Source organism: Phyllostomus hastatus, unplaced genomic scaffold (assembly GCF_019186645.2).
Source record: "Phyllostomus hastatus isolate PE091 unplaced genomic scaffold, TTU_PhHast_1.1 phas_scaffold_39, whole genome shotgun sequence".
NCBI classification, from domain to species: domain Eukaryota; kingdom Metazoa; phylum Chordata; class Mammalia; order Chiroptera; family Phyllostomidae; genus Phyllostomus; species Phyllostomus hastatus.
Genome location: NW_025334028.1, coordinates 12,354,020 through 12,376,262, shown reverse-complemented (window position 1 = coordinate 12,376,262; position 22,243 = coordinate 12,354,020). Strand labels below are relative to the sequence as shown.

The following is a 22,243-nucleotide window of genomic DNA, read 5'->3' as shown; positions in this document are numbered from 1 at the left end:
TTAAGTTGTAACTTCTGACTTAAAACTAAGTATTTGACATGATGAGGAACATACAGAACTGTTTAAAGTGTGGGTGTCATATCAGGCTTAGCCACATACCAGCTCTAAACTGAGCCTCAGTTTAATTTAAGAGACCCACCTCTTCTCCCAGATACTCACTTCTTTGTTGTTCAGAATAAATGAGGAGGTGAGATAAAATGCCTCTTACAGGGTTAGCACATGTCAGGAGCTCAACAAACAACAGTGGCTGTGTTTGTTATTGTTAATAATGAGACCATTTGTGTGTTAGGTTGGAACTCAGTTTACCCGTGGTGTGTCTGGAGGAGAAAGAAAAAGGACGAGTATTGGAATGGAGCTTATTACCAATCCATCCATCTTGTTCCTGGATGAGCCCACAACTGGCTTAGACTCAAGCACAGCAAATGCTGTCCTGTCACTCCTGAAGAGGTAAATGCTATGGGAACTTATTCTTGCATTCATGCAATGTCTTGTGGCTTGCTATATTGCCAGGTATTAATCTTGGCTCAGTGCATTCCTCAGTGATCACAACACTTACACATTTCTTCCTTCTCATTTTGGAGAAGAACATCAATTGACAAGTATAAGTGTTTGAAGAAGAATGAAGCAGGATACGAGTATAGGGAAGACTGATGTGGTGGGGTGGAAGGTCCTGTATTGCATTGTAGGATGGTCAGGGAAGACCTCAGTGATGTACCATTTGAGCTTTGAGTGAGACCTGGGTTCCTGGGGGAAGAGAGTTCCAGTTGGAGGGAACAGCCAGTGGCCCTAAAGCTGACCGCGCCTAGTGTGTTTGGAACTGAGGAGGCCAGAGAGACTAGAACCCAGTGACCTAAGGTGAGTGGCATGTTGGTTAGTGAATTAGTTTGCTCTTGGTGCCATAATGGTGTAGCACAAAGCGGGTGACTGAAACAACAGAAATTAGTTTATTCACCATCTTGGAGACTAGATCTTGAAAGTTGAAGATCAAGGATTATTTTTTTTAGGCCTTTCTCTTAGGCTTGTAGTTGTCTTCTCCCTATGTCTTCACTTCATATTCTCTCAGTATGTGTGTCTTAATTACCTCTTCTTGTAAAAACACTAGTTATTATTGGACTAAGGCTCACCCATATGACCTTCTTTAGCCTTAATTACTTCTTTAAAAATTCTACCTGCAAATACATTCACATTTACATTATCAGAGAGATAATGGGGCTTAGGAAGTCAACATATGAATTTTTTGGGGGGTGTGTGTGTGTGGCACAATTCAGTTCTTAACAGTTAGAATAGGACATGAGCCCTGGCTAGAGTGGCTCATGGGTTGGGTGTTGTCCCACAAGCTGAAAGGTCACAGGTTCAATTCCTGGTCAGGGTACATGCCTGGGTTGCAGGCCAAGTCTCCCTTTGGGGCTTGCAATAAGCCACCAGTCAGTGTTTCTCTCATACATCAATGTTTCTCTCTCACTCTTTTCCTCCCCATCTTCCTCTTTCTCTGTCATAAATAAATAAAATCTTTAAAAAAAAAGAATAAGACATGCAGTGGAATTGAGTGGGCATCATATTATATGGGCTTTTGTAGGCCACTGTAAGAACTCTGGCTTTTACTGTCCCTAGGTGACATGGGAAGCTTTTAGAGAGTTTTAGAAGGGGGTTATGGCAGCCGTGTGGAGAAAAGACTATACATTGCGCAAGGGTGAGTATAAGGAAACCAGTTAGGAGGCTGTAGTAGCTCAGTTGAGATATTATTATGGCTTTGAGTAGGATGGTAGGGGTTAGTGGTAAGAAGTGGGTAGATTATCGATTTATTTTGTAGATAGGACCAATAGGATTAGCTTATGAAGTGAACGTAGGGTGTGATTATTGAGAATGACTTTAAAGATTTAGGGCCCCAACAATGGAAGAATGGAGTAAAAGGAAGGGCATTTCCTTTTATCAAGAAAGAAGACTGTGGATCATATTAATAGGAGAAATTTCCATATTTAAGTTGTTAACATTTTTACATTAATTTTTTTATGTTTCTATCTTAGAGAAAAGTTATCAAAATTATACAAAAAAAACTTGTGTGTTCTTATGTAGATTCCCCAGCTCTTAGCATTCAACTGCTTTTGCTCTTCCTCTGTACTCGTCCTCCTCCATACCTCCGTCTTTTTTTTAACACCTGTCACCCCTAAATACTCTGGAGTATACTCCATAAAACAAGGACAGTCATCCATTACCACCTTGTACCCTTCCCAGCCAGGAAGTCATTTATACCATTGCTGCCACTCAATCCATAGACTACAACCAGACTTCAGCATCTTCCTGAGAAGTGTCTCATCTTCCTTTCTGTCTTAGATTCCTCTGCAGAAATCATCTTTTCAAAGTCTAATTGGTTTCTCAGTCTTCCTTGTGTCTCATGTCCTGACCTGTCATTGAGAGTACATTTTATAGGACACAAGCACCATTCTTCATGCTGGAAAGCTCTGACCCAATCTTTTTCACATTCCACCATGCATACTAATCACCTGAGGTCTTGTTGAAAATGCATATTCTTCTTCTGCAGCTCTGCATAGGAGGCCACGTTTCTCCATTTCGATGGGAGATACTGATGCTGATGCCATTGGTGCTCGGTCCAGGCTTAGAGCAGCACGACTCTCACAACAGTCCCCTTCCCTTCTTCTAGTCCTCTACTATTGCCCACTGACTGAAGTTCCAGCTTCTCAATAAAGGGATTCATCATGGGCTTATTTAAAAAAAATTTTTCTGAGGTTATATTTATAAAAGCTGGGGACAGCAAAATAAGGAAGGGCTTAAGATAAAAGAAGCAATAGGAGAGAGGCCTAGACAGGGCCCCTTTGGCTCTCTGGAAATGTTATAGGAAAGAAATGAGCCAAGGTGAGGCTGCTATTGGCTCACCGAAAAATCAGAGAAAAAGGGCCTTAGAGACAGGTTCAGGGGTTTTGTTACCCTCTCTTCCCCTGGTTGCATGTCTTATGGGAGCCCTCAAAGTTTAAAAAAATTAGTACCTGCTGGAGAGAAGGGCACATGTGCACTCCAAGACAAGCCCTCCCACAAGCTGATTTTCTGAGGCAGTCTCTTTTGTTAACTTCTCTTCTTTTCATCCCTCAACCCAACTCTGTGATGAAACTGAGCTACTGCAGCTTCCTGAACACATCTTGTCATCACACACTTTGTTCTCCATGTTCCCTCACCTTGACTACTCTTTCTCTTTCTTCGTGGCTTATTCCTGTTGGCCCCCTTGCCATACTATTTCATATCTTCTTTAGACTGGGAATATAGTCTCCCATTTTTGCTTACAAAACATCCTCATTCTATTCCACATTGTATTGGAATGATTGATTTACTGGCCTGATTCCTCTTTGAGGCAGAACAAACTTGTACACACTGCTAGCATATATTCAGTGCTTTGAAAAATGCTTCAATTGAAGTGATTCTATTAATAAAATAGGTTAAATCAAACAGTTTGTCGATAGTGCTTTTGGTCTTTGTTTCTTTGACCTATAAGGAACAAATCCTGTGTAAAGGTAGTTTAGGAATGTTTTGGCCATGGGTCCTGCTGTCGCAGCCCTGCCCCTTCTGTGACATCTTTGGCCAGCTGTTTACCCTTATAAGCCTTTTCTTTAAAATGAAAGTTTAGTACTGTTGCTACTGTCAGTATTGCCAATATTGTCCGATAACAATATTGTGAAAATTCAGATGCGATTATCTGGAAAGTATTTAACAAAGTCATGGTAAGTATTTAGTAATGTTAATTTTACCTTAAGGACAGAAGAATGAACACCAATTTCTATAGAACCAGGAGACTTCAGTGATCAATGAGAATGGGACGTACAACTGTTGTGTTAATATTTAGTCCATAATAAATTCTTGAGTGTACTTTCAAGTTACCTAGGTGCCTGTTAAAGATATGGATTCCCTAGTCCTGATTGGGTGGCTTAGTTGGAGCATCGTCCCATACTCCAAAAGGCAGTGGGTTTGATTCTTGGTCAGGGCAGATATGAGAGGCAACCAATTGATGATTCTCACATTGATATTTCTCTCTCTTTCTTTCTCCCTTTCTGTCCTTCTCTCTCTCTCACTTCCTCTCTCTCTAAAAGCAATAAACATATACTCAGGTGGGCATTGCAAAAAAAGAGGAAAAACATGAATTCCATAAACACAGTAGGTGTGAGAAGACTGTCCAAGGATCTGCAGTTTTTAATTAATGTTCTAGTGGGTTCAGGACCATTCATGGGACACATTTTAAGAAACCTTTGTCTGTTTCTGGGAAGATGGAGGTGTAGGTAGATATGCTTTTCTTCCTCACACAACCAAAAGAAGGATAACAATCAATTTAAAAACAAAAAACAACCAGAACTGCCAGAAAATTGAACTGTATGGGGGTCTTACAAACAAGGAGTTAAAGAAACATTCATCCAGCCTGGTAGGAGGGGTGGAGATAGGAAATGGGGGTGGCAAGGATGTGTGACAAGGCGGTGGCTGGTGGACTGGGGTGGGTGAGGAGGCAGCTGGTGGACCACAGTATCCCAAGTTTGCATGTGGGTAAGTGGGAGGAACAACTGGGAGTGACGTGTATCACAACCCAGGGTTCCAACATGGGAACCTAAAGCCTCAAAATCTCTGGCTGTAAAAACCTGTGGGGGTTATAGTGGCGAGAGAAACTCCCAGTCTCACAGGAGAGTCCACTGAAGGGACCCACAGGATCCTAGAATGTATACAAGCCCACTGACTTGGGAATCAGCACCTGAAAGGTATAATCTGCTTGTGGGAAGAGAGGAAAGTGACTGAAAGTGGGGCTAGAGCCAAGCAAGCGGCATTGCTCCCTTTCTGACCCCTCCCCCACATACAGCACCACAAGTCAGCAAAATGGGTTGCCCAGCCCTTGTGAATACCTAAGGCTCTGCCCCTTACAAAATAACAGGTGCACTGAGAAAATGAAATATGGCCCAAATGAAAGAACAGATCAAAACTGCAGAAAAAATTAAGCAACAAGCAGATAGCCAACCTATCAGATGCAGAATCAACACACTGGTAATCAGGATGCTCACAGAAATGACTGAGTACAGATACAAAATAAATGAAGAAGTGAAGGCTATGAAAAGTGAAATAAAGAAAAATATACAGGGCACCAAGAGTGAAGGGAAGGAAACCGGGACTCAAATCAATCAATTTGGAACAAAAGGAAGAAACAAACATTCAATGAGAACAGAATGAAGAAATAAAAATTCAAAAAAAAAATGAGGAGAGGCTTAGGAACCTCTGGGGCAGCTTTCAATTTTCCAACATAGGAATCATAGGAGTGCCAGAAGGAGATGAGGATAGCAAGAAATATTTGAAAAAATAATGAAGGAAAACTTCCCCAATGGCAAAGGAACTAGACACGCAAATCCAGGAAGCTCAGAGAGTCCCAAAGAAGTTGGATCCAAGGAGAAACATACCAAAATACATCATAATTAAATTACCCAAGATTAGAGACTTCTGGGCAAGATGAAGACTTAGGTAGATATACTGTGCCTCCTTGCACAATGAAAAGAAGGATAACAAATTTAAAAGCAAAAATCAACCAAAACTCCCATAAAATCTAACTCTATGGAAGTCTAACAACCAAGGAATTAAAGAAGAAACATTCATCCAGACTGGTAGGAGGGGCAGAGACAGGCAGCCAGGGTGGAGAGGACTCATGGCACAGTGGTGGCTGGAGGACCAGGGCTGGCCAGGTGGTGGCTGGTGGACTGGGAGGTCCCACATTTGTGTGGGTATAAACTGGGAGGAACAACTGGGGAGTGAGACAGACCACATAACCCAGGTTTCCAGTGCGGGGAAATAAAGCATCAAAACCTCTGACTGAAAAATCTTGTGGGGGTTGAGGTGGCAGGAGAAACTCCTAGCTTCACAGGATAGTTCAATGGAGAGACCCACAGTGTCCTAGAACATGCACAAACCCACCGACCTGGGAATCAGCACCAGAAGGGCCCAATTTGCTTGTGGGTAACTGAGGAAGTGACTGAAAGCTGGCCAAGAGCCAAGCAAGCATAATTGTTCCCTCTCAGAACCCTCCTCCACATACAGTGTCACAATGCAGCAACAAGGGTTGCCCCACCCTGGCTAATACCTAAGACTCCACCCCTTACTATCTAACAGGCACACCAAGGGGAAAAAAATGGCCTAAACGAAAGAACAAGTCAAAGCTCCAGAAAAAGTACAACTAAGCAATGAAGAGATAGCCAACCTATCAGATGCAAAGTTTAAAACACTGGTAATCAGGATGCTCACAGAGATGGTTGGTATGGTCACAAAATAGAGGAAAAAGTGAAAGCTATGCAAAGTGAAATAGAGGAAAATGTATAGGGAACCAACAGTGAAGGGAAGGAAACCAGGACTCAAATCAACAATTTGGAACAAAAGGAAGAAATAAACATTCAACCAGAACAGAATGAAGAAACAAGAATTCAAAAAAATGAGGAGAGGCTTAGGAACCACTTGGACAAGTTTAAACATTTTAACATGCAAATCATAAGGGTGCCAGAAGGAGAAGAGGAAGAGCAATAAATTGAAAACTTATTTGGAAACATAATGAAGGAGACCTTCCCCAACCTGGCAAAGGAAATAGACTTTCAGGAAGTCCAGAAAGCTCAGAGAGTCCCAAAGAAGTTGGACCCAAGGAAGCACACACCAAGGCACATCACAGTTACATTAGCCAAGATTAAAGATAAGGAGAGAATCTTAAAAGCAGCAAGAGAAAAGGAGAGAGTTACCTATGAAGATATTCCTATAAGGCAATCAGCTGATTTTTCAAAAAGAAACCTTACAGGCAAGAAGGGGCTGGAAAGAAGTGTTTAAAGTCATGAAAGGCAAGGACCTTCATTTAAGATTACTCTTATCCAGCAAAGCTTTCATTTAGAATGGAAGAGCAGATAAAGTACTTCCCACATAAGGTCAAGTTAAAGGAGTTCATCATTACCCAGCCCTTATTATATGAAATATTAAAGGGACTGATCTAAGAAAAAGAAGATCAAAAGAACAGTAAAATGACAACAAATTCATAGCTATCAACAACGAAACCAAAAAACAGAAACAAAAACAAAAACACACTAATACACTAAGCAAACAACTAGAAGAGGGACAGAATCACAGAAATGGAGATCACATGGAGGGGTCAGTCGGCTGGGAGAAGGGGAGAATGGGGGAAAAGGCACAGGGAATAAGAAGCATAAATGGCAGGTACAAAATAGAAAGGGGGGGTTAAGAATAGTATAGGAAATGTAGAAGCCAAAGAAGTTATATGTATGATCCATGGGCATGAAATAAGGGGAGGGAAAACTGGTGGGAAGTGGGGTGTGGGGTGGGGGGTTAAGGGAGGATGGGACAACTATAATAGCATAATCAATAAAATATATTTAAAAAATAAATTACCTAAGAGTAAAGATAAGGAGAGAATTTTAAAAGTAGCAAGAGAAAAGGAGTCAGTTACCTATGAAGGAGTTCCCATTAGGCTATCAGCTGATTTCTCAAAATAAATCTTGCTGGCAAGAAAGGGCTGGAAAGAAGTATTCAAAGTCATGAAAAGCAAGGACCTACAACCTGCATTTTTCTACCCAGCAAAGCTATCCTTTAGAATGGAAGGGCAGATAAAGTGCTTCCCAGATAAGGTCAAATTCATGAAGTTCATCATCACTAAGTCCTTATAATAATAATAATAATAAATGTCAAAGGGATTTATCTAAGAAAAAGAAGATCAAAATTATGAGCAGTAAAATGACAACAAACTCAGAATTATCAACACCCGAACCTAAAACAAAAAACAAAAACAAAAGCAAACTAAGCAAACAACTAGAACAGGGACAAAATCACAGAAATGGAGATCACTTGGAGCAATACTGGTGGGAAGGGAAAAGGGGGATAATAGAGGAAAAGGTACAGGGAATAAGAAGCAAAATTGGCAGGCACAAAATAGACAGGAGAAGGTTAAGAATTGTATAGGAAATGGAGAAGCCAAAGAGCTTATATGTATGACCCATGGACATGAACTAAAGGGGGGCAGGTACTGCTGGAGGGAGGGGGGTGTAGGGAGAAGGGGGAGAAAGGGCAGGAGAAAATTAGGGACAACTGTAATAGCACAATCAATAAAATATACTTAAAAAAAGTAAATGGCCAAAATGCACTAATAAAAGACCAATTTTAAAAGTAACTCAAATACATGGTGGCTTAAATTGAAAAAAAAAGTAAAAGGAAAAGAAACTTGTCTTTCATAACAACATTGAAGGACAATGCTTAACTATCAGAGAGATGATGTAAGGTATGATGTTAGTAAGAGAAAATCAAATGGAACCATGAACAAGTGAGGTAAAAGCAGGAATATGGTGTTTTACTAAGAAGTGCAAGTATCAGATGTCTAACTACTTGTTACTTTCTCACCTTTACCTTAGGATGTCTAAAGGAGGACGAACCATCATCTTCTCCATTCATCAGCCTCGTTTTTCCATCTTCAAATTGTTTGATAGTCTCACATTGTTGGCCTCAGGAAGACTAATGTTCCATGGGCCTGCTCAGGAGGCCTTGGAGTACTTTGCGTCAGCTGGTGAGGCTGCCTTTTTGTGCAGTGAGATCCTTCATTTAGCAGGGTCCTGAAAGAGAGCTGAGGAAGTGGATGGGAGTGTAGTTTGAGCTTCGCATAGACGTGTTTGGGTTCCATCACTCCAGAACACCCTTGATCAGTTTGGTGCTGGAATTTGTCTTCATTTTGCACCCCTGGCTTGTTGTTTAAGACTGTTTCTTGTACTATTTCAGGATGCACACATTCTCTGTGTATGCTTAGGACTATTTCTGTTGGGCCCATATCAGTTCTGCTTCCCAGTTCTGGTGCCCTTTTCCTAACAGTTCAATAATTGGCCTCATAGGCAGTTACCTGTCAGTTGAACATTTTTGGAAAGGCCTCATACTACCCATCCCCCCCAAATATTTGTCTTCTTGACCAAATAACTGATCAGGTTATATCATTTTTATCCCCTGCGTGGAATGTCAGTCTGCCTTGATGAAGGTTCATGGAGATGCTGCTTAATGTTGTAGTAGCATTAGATTGCAGATTTAGTTCTTGAGGGACATAAATGACTTACCAGGCATTAGAATGGCTACTGCTGAGTCTGACTTTGGCACAGCAACATTTCTGACAGTTCTGGGCAACCTGGTTTATTTGAGGTGGAATGCTGTAATTTATTTTATGGTTCATGTAGTCTGCTTCATTTTATAGGTATTTGGACATTACTATAGATGATGCTCCATGACTCTAACTATAGTTTTAAATGTTCCCTAGCTATTTTTTAAAATTTGTTTTTGTATAATCTCTGCCACTTAAAAATAATCCAGGACACTTGGGTACAGGGAATATAGGGGAGAGGAATCTAAAAGTCAGAGTACTGGCCACATTTAGTTCAGATAATCAGGCACAAGAAGTGAAGGTAAAGTGTTCAGGTATGCCATGCAGATCACATCCTCTTGAGGATGCTGCTCTGGTGATTGGTTTTCTATTGGAATTATAGTAGCATGGGAGGTGATAGTTTGGACCTGAATTTAGTAGGTATAGAAGCAACCATCGCTAAAGTGGATATTGGCATTGTGGTAGTTGCTGGTGGAACCCAGAGAATGGAACACTCTGGGCTTCTCCCAAACACCATCCTGTTGTGCCTTAGCTGCCTTTGGCATGATACCTTGCTTTTAAGAGCATTAGTCCAAATTGTGGCTTTTTTTTTCTTTTTCCACATGTATGTTGTTTTTCTTATGTATCTGATTTACCTTCTTTTGAAGGTCACCACTGTGAACCCTATAATAACCCTGCAGACTTCTTCCTCGATGTCATTAATGGAGACTCCTCTGCTGTGGTGTTAAACAGAGAGAACATTGATGAGAAAGGTATGCACATCTGTCAACAGTCACAAATTATTGCCTCATTGAGTTTCCTGGTAGCTCATGGAAATGTGGCTTTGTGAGTTTGTATTACTAATGGTGCTCTCTGATACCAGTTGTCTTAGTCCATTTGAGGTAACAAGAATACCATAGGCTAAGTGGCTTCAACAACAATCCCTTATTTCTCAGTGTTCTTGAGCCTGAGCAGTCCATCATCAATTGCCAGGAGATTTGTTGTCTTTTGGGGCCCCAACACCTGGTTCATAGATGGACTACCATATTCTCCTTGTGGCCTCACATGGTGGCCACGGGGTGGGAGCTCTGTGGGGTTACTTTCATAAGGGCACTAATCTCATTCATAAGGGTTCCACCCTCATGACCTAATCACTCCTCAAATTCACCACCTTCAAATACCATCACATTTGGGGATTGGATTTCAGCATATGAATTTTGGGCGGACTCAAAACATTTTGTCTTTAGCATCAGTCAACATAGGTTTTGTTGTCCATGAGTGCTGTGTTTTTGATTCAATTTATAATTGAGAATTTATATGATAGAGTCAGTTCTAAGGGGAGTTTTCATTAAAAATATGCTCATATTTATACAGTGTTTTGATATAAGAAACTGAGCCATTTATGCATTTGTACATAGTAGAAAGCAAGGACTAGATTTTATATTAAGAAATATAACTCTCTATGGGAAGATTTTTATTTTAAAAGGCTCAGGGTACAAATATAATAGCTAGGAAATGGTGAGTGTGTTTGCTGCATCTTCAGCATATGGAAGTAGTCAGGACAATTAACTACATTTTTCTAATGTGTAAAGTAATGACAGATCTAATAATTTTTATATTCAAGTTAGAATTAAGTTTTAGGGAAGAATTTAATAAAGGGGTTCCAGAAAAATAGCTAAATCTGTTATTTTATTAATATTTTCCTCTGTCTACTTTTATTCCAAAGCCAAGGGGACTGAAGAACCTTCCAAGAGAGATAAGCCACTCATAGAAAAATTAGCTGAGTTTTATGTCAACTCTGCCTTCTTCAGGGAAACAAAACTTGAATTAGATCAACTCTCAGAAGTTCAGAAAAAGAAGAAGAGTGTGGCCATCAAGGAGATCACCTATGCCACCTCCTTCTGTCATCAAGTCAGATGGATCTCCAAGCGTTCATTCAAAAACTTGCTGGGTAATCCCCAGGCCTCCATAGCTCAGGTAACCTGACAGATTCTTCTGATCGTGCTGTGAAATGTTCACGTGAACATTAGATTCCAATATAAACTATTATATCATTATACATATCCTCTGCCAACACTTCTATCTCACTTCATTTGGGACACAGAAATAGTCAATAGAACAAATAAAACACAATCTTTTAACTATGCATAATGTTTTTAGTGGGTGTTTTGGACTACCTAATTCAGAATTTTTATTGATTTAGACAAGCTGTAATAGATCATGATTGTACAGATTTTTTTTCAGGAACAAAGTAAAGGAATGAATTATTTAGCCCCATTTGTGGTTTTCTGGTAGCTGCACGTGTTCATTTCCTGACTCAGTCAACAAGTCCCTGTTGAGCATGCGCTGTTAGCACATTGGGGAGCTTGTACACAGCAGTGAACAAAATGAGTAAAAACAAAATTCCCCGCTCTCCTGGAACAAACTTTCTTATGAGGAGAGACAGCTGATAAATTCCTCCAGAAATAAAATGTATAGTGTGGCAGCAGGGAAACTGGACTATGGGGAAACTTTCAGTAGGAAGGTGGAGAAAGGAAGAGAGAGAGAAGGAAGGAAATGAGAGGGGAAAGCGCGAGAGAGGGAAAGGGGTTGGTTTGCATTCTAAGTCAGGTGGTCAGGGAAGCCTTCACCTGGATGTCAGTGAGTGCACCTGAGCATGGGAGGGGCCGCCGCTGTCTGAGGGAAGAGCCTGTGTGCAAAGGCTGTTCCTTATCTCTGACCTTCTGCATTTAGGGGTTCTGATCTGGGAGACACCAGGCACCTCGGTCAGTTTGCAAGGAACACAAAGGTGGTGAGCAAGCTTGACTTGTGTTCAGTAAGGCTGCTGTTCACTTTCAGGTTAAATTTCTCTTCATTAAGATGAAATCATGTGCTTTTCTTTTTTGGGCTGGAGCTGTTGAGTTGTTGACTATTACTCCTTCACGGGTTTTGTTTTCCTCAAGTCCCCTGTCATACAGAACTTTGGTATTTTCAGTTCATTAGTCCATCATTTCTAAGAAAACAAATTTAGACAGTTATTTTTGTTAATTTTATTACCAGTCATTGAATTTCTGTTGACTACTAAAAGGTGCCCCATAGTTGGCTCTAATGAACCATTACTGATATCTTACTATGTGTCCCATAGTTTTCATACTTAAGTAGTGTTGCCTTCTAAGTGTTAATACTGAGAGCCTGGATCCTTCTATAAGATTTACTGCTAATTGCTTTAGATATTTTTGGTAATTGTAGTTTGGAACTTCTGTCAGAGCATGAGTAGTTTTGTGTACCATCTATCCAGGGTAAATTTTTATACTTTTAGAGTGGATTTGATGTCATTTGGAAACAAGTCTAGTGAATCAGGTCAATCTGATTGCCCACTGGTCACCAGTGAGATGGTGTAGTGGACTTCATTCTGTAGTATGATTTATGCATCATGCTTTTGACTTGGAGAAGAACTCCAATTTCTCTTGTCTCTAAAAGTGGCTTATAAGTGTCATGTCAAAGTCACATATATTGTAGTTCTGGTCAAGGTGCGATTAGAATATGGAACTCTTTCTAATACACCACAGTTCTGCACCTTTTGGTGCTAGGCTTCCTTCAGCTGTGAACCCCAGGCCTAGTACCTCCAGGTTGCATGTTCAGCTGACTTGCCTCTTCAGTGAACTCAATTCCATTGAAGGAATTCCAGCAATTCTCAGAGCCCTGGAAATCTCATAGAATAAGGATAGAAGCTTGCATCTCTGAGCATCTGAATGTAGAGGTGGTATGGCTCTTGTTTAGATGTTTAAATACTGAAATATTAGTTTTCAGCAAGAGTAGGCAGACCTTTTATATAAGGACCAAATAGTAAGTGTTTTAGGCTTTGTGTGCTATGAGGTCTTTGTGTCAGGTTGTCAACTCTGCCATTTCAATGCGAAAGCAGCTAGAATAACACAGAAACAAATGAGTATGGCTGTGCTCCAATTAAACTATTCATAGATGCTAAAATTTGAATTTTATAACTATTTCATGTGGCAAGAAATATTTCTGTCTTTTTTTTTCAGTGATTAAAAATTGGTAAAAACTGTTATCTCATGGACTGGACAGAAATCAGTGGAGCAAGTCATAGTTCTCTGACCCCTGGTTTTAGGTTTTTAAACTGGCATGTGTGTCATTTGCTTCTCTAAACATTTGCATGTTTAACTGTAAAAACATTTTATGGCTTCTTGCTGATAAATCATATACCTGTAGTCTTACAGCTATACTTCAGTTTGAACTTGTCCTATACACAATTCACACTTTGCTTCTGATAATGCATTTATCCTGAGGTTGTATTTGGAAGATCTTGGATCAATTAGGTTGTCTATATACGAAGATTAAATGTTCATTTAATGTGTCTTCTGATCAAATCCATTTGGAAAAATGATCATATCTCTTGGAGATTTATCATTTCTATAAGCATGTTAAACATTTAAGTATGGGTTAAATTTTGTAGTTTTGGTTATAAACATTCCTTAGAGCTCACCTTGAGAAATGTTGGTAAATACATTAGAACAAAGATAAAATCACATATCTAGGGGATTTTTTTCTGTACAAAATGGAGGCCTGATACACAGATACACAGACAGGGTTTCTTGGTGTGTTTTGTTGTGCAAGATTTACTTTGTCTATTTTCTTTTTAATACAAGAATGAATAACATAGACACACCTGGTAAAAGTATGACAGTATTGCTGGATCAGTCATTTTGTCAATATATTTGAAAGCTGACTTTGGAAATACTTTTAGAGCTTTGAAACTTTTAGGTGACCTCCTAATGTTAACACTAATAATCGGGTGGTCTAAAATACCAAGTCTGAATGCAAAAGAAACAGAGCATGTGGAGTGTCCAATGTAAAAAGTCATAATATTCCTACAGTTATACTTTGTGAAATTACGGATTTGTGTACATGCTCATGCACACATGTTGATGGAGTGAGTCATTGTCACTTGTTTTGGAAACTTGATCTGTTGACATGAACTACAATGTTTTCTGAGGGTAATTAAAATATATAAGGGTAAGAGTTTTTTTTTTCAAATTTCTTATGTCTTATTAACAATGGAATTTTTAAAGGCCATCTCTAATCATTTTTTTTCCAGACAGTGGTCCTCACAAATTAGCCTTCACAAATCATGGTTCTGTTTTTCAGTTTGGTTTGCTTCATGTCTAATGTGTGCTTAAAAAGTTACTTAAAGTCTGGATACCATTGCACTATTGTAATACTGAGATTTGTTTTTAATTTTGAAGGTTCCAAGATACATAGTGGTATATATCCTTTTGATTACTGTTTTTTATATTTTACATTTAATATCACATACAAGTACAATAAATAGAATTTCCTTAAATAAATTATATGATAATATAACTGAACCCTTTGCTTATGAAAGTGTTCTTAAGAGATAGTTTATCAATCTTCAGAACAAAAGTGATGTTTATTTAGTCTTCCTTGGACTCATCAAACAGACTAAGTGAAGGTTGTAAGAGTGGGAAAGAATCAGCAGCTTACTTCTGATGTGGGCTGTAGGCCCTACAGGCTGAGGTTGCTGGACAAGCAGTGACAGGGGAATGGGTAACAGAAGCACTTGGGTGCCCTCAGATAAAGCTGACTAAGTGCTTTGGTGACAGTGACAATGCACTTTTCCATGCAGGCATGGAGACTCCCCACACCCCCACCTCATAGATGGGCCCCTGGTTACTGCTACTTCCTTATAGTGCAAAATTCTATTGTTAGAAATTTTGTTATGTGTGCTTTATAAATTGTATTAATTTTTGTGTGCTTTAAAAACTGTATTTGTTTTTAATGTTAATTTTTAATATTCTGTTATTGCTTGAACCTCTTGAAATACTATATAACTATGCATGTTCACTAGTAGTCTACATGATTCTCCTTCAGTCTCCCCAACACACAGATAAATTAATTTTTATTTTAATTTAGAGGGCAGTCTAATAACATGCACTGTTTTATATTTTCCCAAGGACTTTGGCCAAGTCATTTAAAGTATCTATCTCAATGGAGTGATTTGCTTATTGTAACAATAAATGGTGTATAAAGTTTTTACCTTTAATTGAAACTCCTTTTTTTCTTCTATTTGAAAAGATAATTGTAACAGTCATCCTGGGACTGGTTATAGGTGCCATTTTCTATGATCTGAAAAGTGACTATACAGGAATGCAGAATAGGTAAGTGCATTTGGATCTTGAGTTTGAAAAAGAGCTGTTAATTTTTCTAAGGTTTTAAAAGTCCGTTAAGAATTTCAATTTCAGAGAAGTACAGGATAGATTGAAAAGTAGAATAAGTTAGTAAATTGAAAGATGCATAGAGGGGGTAATCTTCTTATATGGTCAGAAAAAGTCCAGCCATTGTTAACATAACAAAAAAGGTTTACACTACATTGATGTAATCTGGCAGCCAGGGAGAGTGGATGGGGATGTGCATGCATGAACAATGATGATTTCACTGTACTAGTCAGTGGGGGTGGTAGACGCTGTTGAGTGAGAATGTATGCTGTGTGGCCATTGCATTCAAAATGACTGAGCAAGTAGAGCAATGAATCTCCATAAAATTTTGCATTAAGTTTGAACATTTCTCTGTGGAAACTATTTGGATGATTCAGAAGGCTTTCAGGGATGATGCAATTAGTGCAGCACAAATGAAAATGTGATGCAAACACTTCAAAGCTGGTTGAGAAGCTGTTGAAAGTGATCCATGTTCTGGAAGGCCTGCAGAAAACAGAGCACCTGAGAATATTGAATGTGTATGGGCTGCAATCAACAAAGATCTGTGACTGACAGTGTGAGGACTAGAAGCTGATCTGGGGATTCCAAAAACTACTGTGTCTGAGATTTTGATGCAGGGTTTTGGCATGAAATGTGTTGTGGCAAAATTTGTCCCGCATCTCCTGCTATTAGAGCAGAAGGAATATTGTGCTACAATCGCTAATGACTTGATTCAAACCACAACCAATGAACCAGATTTCCTCAAGAAGGTTATAACTGGAGATTAATCATGGGCCTATGGCTCTGATCCAGAAACAAAGTCCCAGTCATCCCAATGGAAGTCTCCTGATTTTCCATGGCTGAAGAAGGCACAACAAAGTCACAGTAAGATCAAGACCATGTTAACTGTGTTTTTTGATTGGGAAGGTGTTGTCCATCACAAGTATAAGCTCTTTCAGGCCAAACAATTAATAAGGAGTACCACCTCAATGTTCTTTCTTGGATCAGAAATGCAATACAATGAAAATGGTCCCAGCTATGGCAGCTTCATCACGACAGTGCGCCTGCTCATGCATCGTGTCTGGTGCAGAGTTTTTTGGTGAAACATCAAATCGCTCAGGTGACCCAAACCCCCTACAGCCCAGATTTGTTACCCTTACAACTTCTGGCTTTTGCCCAAACAAAAATCCCCTTTGAAAGGGAAGAGATTTCAGATCATTGATGAGATTCAGGCAGCTGATAGTGATTCCAACAAAGGATTTTGCAGAGTGTTTTGAACAGGGGAAGAGATGCTGGGAGAACTATGTGAGGTCCCAAGGTGCCTACTCTGAAGGGGACTGAGTGTCATTGTCCTATGTACAATATTTCTTGTATCTTGTATTTCTTCAATGTCTCTATTTTTCATAGTGCATGGATGGATACTTTCTGGACAGGCCTCATATAGTGGTAAAATATATAGAACATAAAGTTTACCCTCCAATCCAGTGGCAATTAGCTGGGCAATTCAGTGGCATCAATTACATTCACATTGTTTTGCAACCGAAGTAGGATAGTTAGAAGCTAAGAAAATTCCTTAGCAAGTGCAATGGGGAAACTGAGACAGCGATTCATACTGGGCTCATCAAGCACCCTAATTCACCTGCTTCCATCTCCCTTGAATGACCACTCCCTTAAAAACTAAGCCCTCAGGACAGCAAGCTTCTTGTCAGCATCAGATAATCTTAGGAGAAAAACCTCCAGTCTGTTGTTGATCACAGAGAAAGAGTTTTGGTCAAGCTGGAGATAACATCTAGGCCTCAGTGTGTTTCAGTGTTGGACCCAGAAAGGCAGAAAAATGAGATGAAGCAACACCATAGCTGGCATCAGGGCCAGCTGCAATGATCAATGACCCCTACTCTAGTACAGACCATGATCCTGACCCTATATGCTCATTTTGATGCATCAGTTATTAAAAGACAGACCTGGAAAGCTGATAAGATTCTCCCCTGAGACATCCCTTAAAATTCCTCCTTTTAGAAAACCTATAAAAACCCTGATGACAAAGGATACAGCAGGCACTGTCTCCCTAGAGCAAGCCCGCGGCCTCTTTTTTCAGGTGTGTAATTCTGCTTTCCTTGTCCTAAGCATTGAAGGTCCCCACAAGACTTGTAACCAGAAGTGTAGTGGGCAAGGGCAGCTTGTCTCGGGCTAACCCCTTGAACCTGTCTTTGGGGCCTTTCTTTTGCTTCTGTAACTTGTTTCCTGAGTCCACGCAATCCAGCTGGCTCACTTATTCTGCCTATCTAACTTTATTTCTAAAAGGCCAAGGCAGTTCTCTGAGCAGCAAACTGGAATCTTTTCTTCCAGTGTACTTTTGCTTTGCCCACTAAATAAATTTCCTCTTGCACAAGAGTTCTTGGCTCTGAATTCTTTTTTTGCCAGCGAACTCAAGAACCGAATAGTCAACATTGCTGCCAACGCAACTGTCACAACCATCCAGCTCTAGAACATTTTTTCACATTTCCAAAGTGAATCTCTGTACCCACTGAACACTAAGTCCCCATTCCCTCTTTCCCCAGCCCCTGGAAACACCATTATACTTTCTGTCTCTGAATTTGACCACTGTAGGTACCTCATATAAATGGAATCATATAGTATTTGTCCTTAGGTGACTGGCTTATTTATCTCAGCATAGTATCTTCAAGGTTAATCTGTGTTGTAATGTGTCATAATTTCTTCCTTTTAAAGGCTGAGTAACATTCCTTTGTGATATTTTGTTTATTTTATTTACCACATTTTGTTTATTCATTTATGTGCCCATGGATTATTTCCACCTTTGGCTGTTGTGAATACTGCTGCTGTGAACATGACTGTACAAATGAATATGTGTTTGAGTCTCACTTTAAATTTTTTTGGATATATACCCAGAAGTGGAGTTATTGGATCATTTAGTAATTCTATTATTTTTTTTTTGAGGAAGTTCCATCCTGTTTTCATACAGCAGTTGCTTCATTTTGTGTTTCTACCAGTAAGGCACAAAGGTTCAGTTTCTCCCCAGCCTGGGTAACACTTACTGTTTTTCTTTATAACAGCCACCCTAATTGGTATAAATTGGTATCTCATTATGGTTTTGATTTGCATTTCCCTACTGATTAGTGGTGCTAAGCGTTTTCTCATGTGATCACAGGCCTTTTGTATATCTTCTTTGGAGAAATGTTTATTCAAGTCATTTGCTCTTTTCTTTAAGTGGACATTTTTATTGTTGAACTATAAAAGCTCTTTATCTATTCTGGTTACTAACCCCTTATTGCACATAAACTTGTGAATATATTCTGCTATTCTATGGGTTGTCTTTCAGTCTATTGATAGTATCCTTTAATAAATAGAGTTTTAAATTTTTTCACAATCCAGTTTATCTAATTTTTTTTTGTTTTTTTGCCTGTGAGCTAATTTCCATTTTATTTTTTTATGTGTTTGATGTGGTGATGTGAACGGCACTCAGTTTTTCATAACCATAACATGGGATATTACCAGAAAAGATTTAGAATATATTAAATTATTTAACAAAAAGCATTTACTATAAAATAAATTTTTGTAATTGTGAAGTAGAAAGCAATTATGACTTGTCTACACATTCTGTGGCAGAGCTAAACTAGGGACTGAAGTAAAACTCAGTCATCATTGATGGCTGCAGTTACTGTTCAGGAGCTCAGGTAGAACAGTGGGCTGGGAAATCTGCAGGTGGTTATTGCACACCTTAAAACAAGTGCCATTTTGCAAACCACTCCCAAGATGTGTTCCTCAAATGGGGGACAAGCTGGGTTCTAATCATGTGCAGAGTATGAGCCTCTTTTACCTAGTGGTTACTGTGCAGGGTTGTGGTGATAGCTAAACAAATAACGTGTATGAAGAGAAAAGGTCTTTAAAAGTGTATCTGGATCCATAAGTTGATGTTAATGACGTGGATTACCACCTTAAAAGGAATTACAACACATTAAATTCTTTAACAATAAAAGCTGTTTTACCATAAAATAAATGATCCTATGATTTATAAGGAATTTCCGGATCTACTAGTTCAAATCATTATGAACATTATTGTACTGTTAGAAGAAAGACTTAACAAATTGGGCTGAATGTTGCCATGTCCCCTATTTCTGATATAGGCAATTCCTTTGATATTAGGCTTTTTAAAAAAAATTATAAAACATTGCATAGCTGCTTCTGTACTGGGCCTGGCTACATTCCACTTATTATTGTGTAAATATCTACTTTTAAATCAGGCTGTTACCCAAGTTCTGTTCTTTATTATATCATTATTATTTGTGGTAAAAATAATTATTAAGTATCTATGAACTCTTTGTTTTGGGGGTTGTACACTCAGATTTACATAATGTGCCACTTACTCTCTTAGTTTCAGTTTGCATCCTTAATGTCAATTAAATTGTATAGTTGTGCAGGGAAGTGCAACACTGTTTTGGGATCTGGGCATTCTTTCATAAAATTTATAGTTCCATCAAAGTGTAGATGAACTGAGTACTTTCTTTTTAGACCTTATTTTACTGACAGGGAAGCATTAATAGTCTTCCTCTTTGTATGTATGCACAAGATAATTTTCCTTTACGAGTGTGATTTGCTTTCTTTTTGAGCATACAGGCAGCCATGTTGGCAGTGGGTTGTCAAGGACAACACAGGTCCTTCTCATGACTGTGAGATGAATGTGTATGATGTGTCAACAGAGCTTTCCCTCCACTGTCTTTCACTTGGTCTCCTCGTGTCTTAGTTCCTTCTTCACTCAACTGTGACAAACTGGCTAAGAGAGGTTTCTAACCTTTGCAGGTTTTGACTATTTCTCTGTTCATGCATTAGGATGGTACTTGTGTTTTCATTAGTTAAAATGAAAGGTGGTGGCATTTTTATGACCTTTGTAATCATCACTTTGGCTGCCATAACCACCCCAGACAGGATGGCTTAAACAACAGATATCGATTTCTTACAATTCAGAAGATGTGGGCGCCACCATGCTGGGTTCTGAAGAGGCCCTCCTCTGGCTTTCTGCTCCCTGCTGAGTCCTCACATGGCCCAGAGAGAGCCCTGACATCTCTTCCATCATGAGGGCCCCACTCCCATGACCTTATCTAAACTTAACTTCCTTCCAAAGATGCTACCAGTAAATATCTTCACATTGAGTGGTGGTAGGGCTTCAACATCCCTATAGGAGACAGTTCAATCCATGGCAATGCAGGGCTGTTAATTTCAACCTGTGTCATATGGAGTCTGGGACCCCATTGGGGAGACTCTGGGGAGAGACCTGAGAGGACTTGTACTTCCCTCCCCTCACTGTTTTAACATGAACCCTTGTTCAATGTCATGAGATATCACTTGAGGAAAGAGTTTTGCAGGTAGAAGACTGATCTAAGAATGCTTGATTGATTGTAGTGCTTTTGTTCTCTTCTCTCATTGCAGAGCTGGGGTGCTCTTCTTCCTGACAACCAACCAGTGCTTCACCAGTGTGTCATCTGTGGAGCTCTTTGTGGTTGAGAAGAAGCTCTTTATGTGAGCGTGTCTCTGTTCCGGGAATGGGGCTGTCCAGTGTCAGGGTTATTGGTCAGACCAGTCACATACTGAAATGGCCCACAGATTGGTTCCTGGGGATTACTAGGGATCATCGAGTAAAAGCAGCTAGGGTCTGGGAGGGGAATCATGAGCATAAGGGGTCTGTGACCCAGGCAAAAGGAGTTTCAAGATTAAGGCATAGCCTCAAATACTAATGGTACAGAGAATGGAAGCAATAGAGGCTGAAGAGCACCTTTTGTTGTAGCAACTAAGAAATCGTGATGGTCTTCACATGAAAAGGTTTTGGGACTTGGTAGAGAAAAAGTACCAGGTTAAACACTAAACTGAAAGTGAAGACGTACAGGTGACAGAGAATATAGAGCAAGCTTATCCCTCAATGGAAGGGAGAATGGAAGGAGCCAGAAGGAAGCGTGAAATAAAGTGCAGGCTGGTTTGGTTTCTGTGTTTTTCAAAGTTGGAAGGGATTTTCCCATATGTACATGCTTGAGGGAAGGCATCATTACAGAGGGAGAGGACGAAGACATTGGTGCAGGAGTTTGGAGTCGCAGGAGGAGGATATCAGGAAGAGGAGGGATCTAGGTCCTCAATGGGGAGCAAACAGGATGTGATAGCTGACAGGGTCTACAGTTGGGAGGCAGGACCACTGAGGGAAGACGTGCCACGTTGTTTTTCCATCACGAGAATGGAAGAAGTGAAAGGGGCTTAGTGTTCCGGGGCTGCACTGGGGGATGTTGGGAATAGCACCACCTTCATAATCAGAAGTGGGAGAAAGCAAAGTCCCTGGTGACCACTGAGATCAGCTACAGAGGTGCTCTCTTTCAGGGAAATCCAGTGTTGGAGGGGAGGGAGGAGATTTAGAATGTGTTCACCTGGAGTGGAGGTTCTGAGGGCAAAGTGGGCGGCCTTAGGAGGGAATTCTACAATGAGAAGAGGGGTCATCGCACAGAGCAGGTTGGGAATGATGTGCCAGGGGAGGCGAGGCCCTGAGATGGTGCCTGATGCTGACTGGGTGAGGGTGGTGAGTTAACCTGGGGGATGTGGAAGCTGTAGTTGTTAGACCCCTGGTGGCAGCAGATCTATGGAGCAAGTGGCTTAATCACTGGGTCTGTGCCTTCCTAAACTCATGTGGGATTTGTGGTGTGAATTTTTGTCTTTTAGGCATGAATATATCAGTGGATACTACAGAGTGTCATCTTATTTCTTTGGGAAACTGTTATCTGATTTACTACCCATGAGGATGTTACCAAGTATTATATTTACTTGTATAACCTACTTCTTGTTAGGTAAGCAATAAGAAAGTAAGTACCTGTCTGTAATGTTGGATGTGAGGGGAAGTGGATTTCTTTTA

General features: G+C 39.9%; 1 protein-coding gene across 4 annotated transcripts in view; it reads left to right on the top strand.

Annotated features, from left to right (window-relative positions):
* Positions 1-22,243, top strand: part of LOC123806801 (broad substrate specificity ATP-binding cassette transporter ABCG2-like) — an 87,720-nt gene that overhangs the window by 45,955 nt on the left and 19,522 nt on the right. For all 4 annotated transcript variants that reach the window (XM_045820148.1, XM_045820147.1, XM_045820146.1 and 1 more), the window contains 7 exons: positions 290-447; positions 8,424-8,575; positions 9,799-9,903; positions 10,857-11,107; positions 15,224-15,306; positions 20,785-20,874; positions 22,054-22,178. In XM_045820148.1, coding sequence (XP_045676104.1) covers positions 290-447; positions 8,424-8,575; positions 9,799-9,903; positions 10,857-11,107; positions 15,224-15,306; positions 20,785-20,874; positions 22,054-22,178 — 964 coding nt within the window. The remainder of the gene's footprint in view (positions 1-289; positions 448-8,423; positions 8,576-9,798; positions 9,904-10,856; positions 11,108-15,223; positions 15,307-20,784; positions 20,875-22,053; positions 22,179-22,243) is intronic.